The sequence below is a fragment of the Panthera tigris genome, chromosome X, assembly GCF_018350195.1.
Source record: "Panthera tigris isolate Pti1 chromosome X, P.tigris_Pti1_mat1.1, whole genome shotgun sequence".
Lineage (NCBI taxonomy): Eukaryota > Metazoa > Chordata > Mammalia > Carnivora > Felidae > Panthera > Panthera tigris.
In genome coordinates, this window is record NC_056677.1 from 122734933 (window position 1) to 122740932 (window position 6000).

At 55.1% G+C, this 6000-nt stretch overlaps 1 protein-coding gene across 2 annotated transcripts in view; it reads left to right on the top strand.

Moving 5' to 3' along the window:
• The window catches only part of MAMLD1 (mastermind like domain containing 1), a 120704-nt gene extending 115497 nt beyond the window's left edge, over window positions 1-5207 (top strand). For both annotated transcript variants that reach the window (XM_042975261.1, XM_042975262.1), the window contains 2 exons: window positions 2146-2230; window positions 3223-5207. In XM_042975261.1, coding sequence (XP_042831195.1) covers window positions 2146-2230; window positions 3223-4316 — 1179 coding nt within the window. In that variant the 3' untranslated portion in view covers window positions 4317-5207. The remainder of the gene's footprint in view (window positions 1-2145; window positions 2231-3222) is intronic.
• Window positions 5208-6000: the final 793 nt, after the last annotated feature.

Below are 6000 nucleotides of genomic sequence, written 5' to 3' on the forward strand. Positions count from 1 at the left end.
AACTCGGGAAGGTCCGGATTTTCTGCTTCCGTGGATGAACACTGGGCACTGTCCTGTGGTCCCTGTAATGCCGGACTGCTCAAGAAGCATTCTCTTTCATCTGGCCAACACCAACCAGTTTCTCCACCCCTTGCCCCATGGGCGTCTTTCCTCTCTACCTCCTTCCCTTTGGACTCTTCTGCCCTTTCCTGGTTTTTTCTTCAGTTGTGCTCTATATTCTTCCACCTGCCCCCTGGCCCCCACCCCCACCCCTTGTACAACTGCGTTCTTTGAGGCAACTAATGGGGCAAACAGTGGAAATGGATTTAGGGTGGGTGTTGACCCAGCCAGCCACAGGAACCGGACCCCAGAAGCAGCCAGTCCCCAGAAGCAATGGGCTGGAGAGGCCAGAGCACCGGGTCTGCTGTTGAGACACACGGCACTTCCTAGCCATATCACATTGGGCATGGCATTTAACCTCTCTGAGCCTCACATGTCACATTAGTAAGCGGGGGGCTGTGGATCTTCTGCCCAGATCTTGGCCGCTGGTATAAGGATGGAAGGGAAGAGCAGAAGTGAAAGTGCCAGCCCAGGGTGAAAGGCCTGCCTTCAGAAAGCCTGCCTGCCCCCAGTGTGGCAGGCAGAGCCTGGCTTCGATGCCCTGCTTCCTGCCTCGGGCAGCCACGTGACCCCCATGCTACTCGGGGGCCAGATCCCTAAGTGCAATGATATGAAAGAAGGGTGCGGGCGGCTCAGCACAGTGAGCACGCGTGGGCTGGCCCTGGGTGCCCCATACTCTAGCAGGAAGAGGGCAGCTCCATGGGCAGCCCCAGGAGCGGCGCCCCACCGCCCACATCCAGCTGCCCCGGTGGAGGAGGACAAGAGCCCAGACAGGAAGCAGGCTAACTGCAGGATGGTGAAATCGCTTCTGGCATGGTCTGCCCAGTGCCTTGTGTCTGTCCTCTGCCGCCAGGCTGGGAGCCCAGCACTCTCCCAAGCGCCAGCCCCACTGGGTGCAGAAAAGCAGGCCCCGCTGGGCAGCCCATGTTGTAGGTCAAGTCCTCTGGCATCTGGGGAGGGGGTTGCAGCTCAAAACATGGGCTAAGGGGTGGGAGCTGCCTTGGTTGCCAGCACACTGTGGAGCAGGCTTCCCGAGAAGGGGAGAGAGAGGGCAGTGGGCGAGATCTGGGTCCCAGTCACCACCTGGAACCAAATGGCTGAGGGTCTCCGGGTAAGTCGTGCCCCCGGCCCCTCATCTGGTTCTCTGCTGTCTCCTTGGGCCACTGAGACTCAGTGCTGAGACTGCGGCCCTGAAGCTCGGCTCCTGTCCCAGCCCACCAGCCGTCCCCTGAGAGGGAGACAGGAAGCTTGTCCCAATTACCCATCCTACAGCCAGGCGGGAGAATGACGGGAAGTTGGCAGTAAGTGGCTACTCTGGGTGGCAGACAATGCATTTATCTGACCATGTGATCATCCTGCCGTTCATGCCAGGACCACCCAGAAGGAGCCTGAGCCCTTTCCCCGTGACAGCCCTGCAGAAGCGGGGTACCCACCACCACATAGCCCAGAGTCTGCTCTGCCCCAGCCACGGTGTCCCTGGTTTGCTTAGCCATTCCTTGTCTGCGTGGTTCCGGGTCCGAGCCCTACCCCTATCGCTTAGTGTCCTCAGAATATAGCCAGTTCGTCTAGGTCTCCTTGAGGCTGGCCTGCCAAGACTGTTGTCAGCACTGTAGACATGGTCTGGCCAAGGCAGAGGAGTGTAGGACTGTCACCTCCCTCCTTCTACATACTCTGCTTCTATTAATGCAGCGTAATGTTACATTTGCTCTTTTGGTGACCACATCTCACTGCTGGCCCATCCTGAGCAGAAGGACATCCAAAATGCCTGAATCTTTTTTCTGTGTGCTGTTGCTGTTAAGCTCTGTCTCTCCCGCCCCCATCCTATGCTGTCACAGTTGATTTTTTAACCCAGGTGCAGAATCCTACTTTTGTTTATACCTGTGGAGTTTTGCGCGGGAGGGTGGGGCATGCATGCAAGTGTGTGTTGATGTGTTCACTCATGCTTTCTGCTACACCAAAGCCAAGTCCTGGGCCCCCATGCAGCAATCCCAAGGCTGAGTTTCTTGGTAGCCGCTATCTAACACATCTTTTTCATCTTCTGTTTAGCAAGAGAAGCAGAGATCAGGTCTTATGGCAATGACCCCTGAACAGCGGAGTGCATATATTGCCCAACAGATGAGTCAGTTTCAAGGTAAGCAGTTAAGGTCATTGTTCCCAAAGGGGCAGGCGGAGTGGGGGGCGGGGGAGGGGGAACAATTCACTCCAGAGTAAGCTGTTACTGTCAGTGTTTCTGAAACTCCTGAGGGAGAAAGGGGAGGTCTGCAACTCAGTTAACTAGCATGCAGCTGTCCCTGCCCCCCAACCACCACCACCCCAGCCACTGCTGGAGTGACCTTCCACTCTAATCATTCCTGAGCCATCCCTCAGGTGTGGGCAGTGGGACAGGGGTTGAGGACACTCTTCCTCAAAGAGTCTGTGGCGGGGGTTCCCAGAGCCTGCACACATAGCAGGGGTCCCTTCCCTACCTCGGCAGCTCTGAATGGGCTCAACATTTATTGGCCGCGGATACAGTCCTTAACAAAAAAGCCAGGCATGGTCTCCACTTCGTGGAACTTTCACACTAGCTGGGGAGATGGGTGTGAAACAATACTTAGCAGCCAGCAGAGCGACACTGGGCTGGGCCAAGAATGCCCTCACCTGGTTTTAGCCCAGCGCTGCCTCCATTCTCCAGCAAAAACCCCTGTTCCTTTGGGCCTGACACCAGCCGAATGTCCTCCCTGCCCAAGCTGGAGTAGCATGTCAGGCCATACTTCAGCTGCAGTGACAGGACAGACAAGTTCAGGAAGGCCAGAGGCAAGGGGTGGACCACTGTCAAGGCGTGTGAAGGGCCACGCCTGTGTACGGAGTGCTGAGTATAAAACCAGACCCGGACCCTGGCCTTGTGGAGCTTACGATCTACCTGAAAAGACAGACCGAGAAGCTGGCATTTTCAGTCCAGTGGGATCGTATGTCGGTGTGTGCGTGGGGAGAGCTGAGGGTGGAGGAAGAAGGGGAGTTGAGAAGAGTTGAGGAGCTGAGTGCAGAAAGCAAGAAATCAGTGCCGGGCCAGTAGCTCCCCAGCGGCAGCTGCAGCCCAAGTTGAAGGTGACTGTGGAACTGACCGCCACTTCTCCCTTTCTGTAGCCGTCCAAGAACAAGTCACGTCCAAGTGTAACCAGACTGACGCAAGCCCCCCATCCAACCAGCCTATGATGCCACCCAGAGCTGGGCTCCTTCAGAACAATCTGAGTCCAGGAATGATCCCACCCACCAGGCACCAGAGCCATGAAGGCATGGGCGTGATCTCACCGACTCCGGGCAAGCAGCAAGGAATTTTCAACTCCGGCCCCCTGTTTCCCGTACCCGTGCGCCTGGGCCAGAACCCCCTAAGTAGCCTCGGTTCTGTCTGTCGTCGTCTGCAGATTCCCAAGGCCACTCCCTCAAGAGTGCCCCTGCCTGGGTTCTGTCCCAGGCCCCTGAGTAGCCAGCCCCCGAGCCCCCACCAGCTCAGACAGCCCTGTGTGCCAAGAATGCCCGCAGTGTTCAACAATGCTGCATGGGCGGCGGCGGCAGCTGTGACCACAGCGGTCTCAAGGGAACCGGCCTTGAGCCGTGTAGATAATAGCATCCAGCAGCATTTTGATAGCAACTCCATCTTCACCAAGGCGCCCGCAAGAGTTCCCATGGTAGCCCCGACATTTCCACCGCATCAGGCAATTGTGCCCCCCAATCAGGTGACCCCAGGAGGCAGGCCGGGCCATAAAGTGAGTGCGGCTCTGGTTGACCCCAGCTTCAGCCCGCTGGGCAACCAGAGCCTCGGCCAGAGCCCGGTGCAGGGTCCCGTGCCTGCGCTCAATGCCACCAAATCCCTCCAGCAGGGAATGGCCAGCTTTGGTCCCATGAGTCCCATACAGGGCATCGAGCCGCCAAGCTACATGGCTGCCGCCGCCGCCACCGCCGCCGCCTCTGCCGTCGCTGCCAGCCAGTCCCCAGGTCCATTCCCCAGAATGGGCAACCCCCCTGAGCCGCCACCCTATGACTTTCTGCCCCAGCCCCAACTAAATGGTCTGATCTTACCGCCTGACTGTAGTGAGGCGGATTTCATCGAAGCTCTGTTGAAGGGCCCCAGCGCAAGCCCAGAGGAAGGCTGGGTGTGCGACCTGAGGCTCATCGACGACATTTTGGAAGAGCACGCCGCCGCCCACGATGCTGCCGCCCAGAGCGCGGGGGGGCTTTAAGTGCCCGTGGAAAACCCCGCGCTGCCACCACTTTAGGCAGTGGCGTGGACCCATAGCAAATTCACAGCCACCCCCACAGCCACACAGTTGTTTCCTCATCACACTTTGAGTGGCATCAGCCTGTGCTCATCCCTGTCTCTACCTGTGACAAAATGGAAAGCTGGTGATTTTTCAAGCTACCTGTACATATTTGAAAATTTTGTAAATGGTTTTCGTAAACGTTAATGACAGAAGTATTTATACTTCATTTTGTGACTTTGTAAATAAAGTGACGGCTTTTGTTTCAGTAGAGTTGTGTTTATTATGCATTGTTTGTGTTTTCTATACATTGTTGCAAATATGCAGGCTGTGTTCTTTGCCCCAGCGCTACCTTGTTAAGCTGGTTGTTAAGCCCCAGCACTACCTTAGAAGCCAGGTGGTTGTTGCTTATGGTTTTGATGTAATGGCAGGTGTGGATGTGACCAAGAGGCATTGTACAAACTGACAAATGCCAAGTAGAAACCCCTTGGCCATTTATTGCCATTTTCACTAAAAATTATATCGTCTTGTGTGATTCTTAAACTCTTAAACTCTTTCGCAAACCTGTTGGGTCTCCCCTGGCTCTTTTCTGATGCGCATATTACAGCAGAAGCTTTACAAGTGCCCCGCAGAGGAAATTTGCCAGGAGGCTAAGAGTTCTGTAGATTTGGGAGGGGTGAAAAGAGAGCCTGTGAGCTGAACACTGGCTGCGCTGTCCACCTTGAGGATCTAGAGTGTTCTCCGTTTATCATTCAGACAGAGAAACCCCCAGGTTCACGCTTCTCCAGTGGCACCTTGCAGGGTGGAGATCAGATGTACCTGGTTTAAAGCCTTTCAGTATTTGTTTTCATGTATGGTCTGTGGTTGGGCGGGGGGGGGGGGGGCGGGGGGTAGTCTGTAAACATTAATAGTTGATTTGGGGTTTGTCTTTGATGGTTTTTATCTGCAATTATTGTCATGTATATTTAAGTGTCTGTTATAGAAAACCCACACGTGTTCTGTAAACTTTTTCTCAGTGTCCAGACTCTGTGTAATCACATTTTAATTGCCACCTCCTATTTCGCCTTTACATTTGAAATCTGGCGTCTGTTTCAAGCCAGTGCGTTTTTTCTTTGTTCTGTAATAAACAGCCAGGAGAAAAGTGCCTCTATGTTTTCAATTTTCAAGGGAGCATTCAGTACTTACAAAGCCATGGCAGCTAAGCCTGTTGGTGTCTTTGGTTCTTTCAGAGTCTACACATGCCTTGTGCACCAGGCAGGCCCTGCCCCGAGGGGCGAGGGGTAAAAAGTTTGCCTCTGCCATCAGTCTGCATCACAGCACGGAAGCACGTTATTTTTCACTGCAGCCCTTCATTTTCCAGAGAAGGAAGCCGAGGCCACTGAACCAAGTGCACTGGGGGCAGGGGGCAAGGGGCAGGGGGAGACTCCCACTGCCAATGTAGACCCTCTGCACCACTATCCTCTCACCCCTGAGAGGGTGACAGACCCAATTAAAGATCTGTATTCTTCCCACTTAAGGGATACCCATGTAGGGCGGCGAGTTGGGGGGGGGGGTGCGCTGAGGCAGTCTGCTGCACGGGAGAGAAGTCCTGTCACTTCACAAAGACAACCCGGGAGAGGAGGGCCTTCCCGCCTCCCCTCCACCTCCTCCCCCAAAGCCTAGGCTA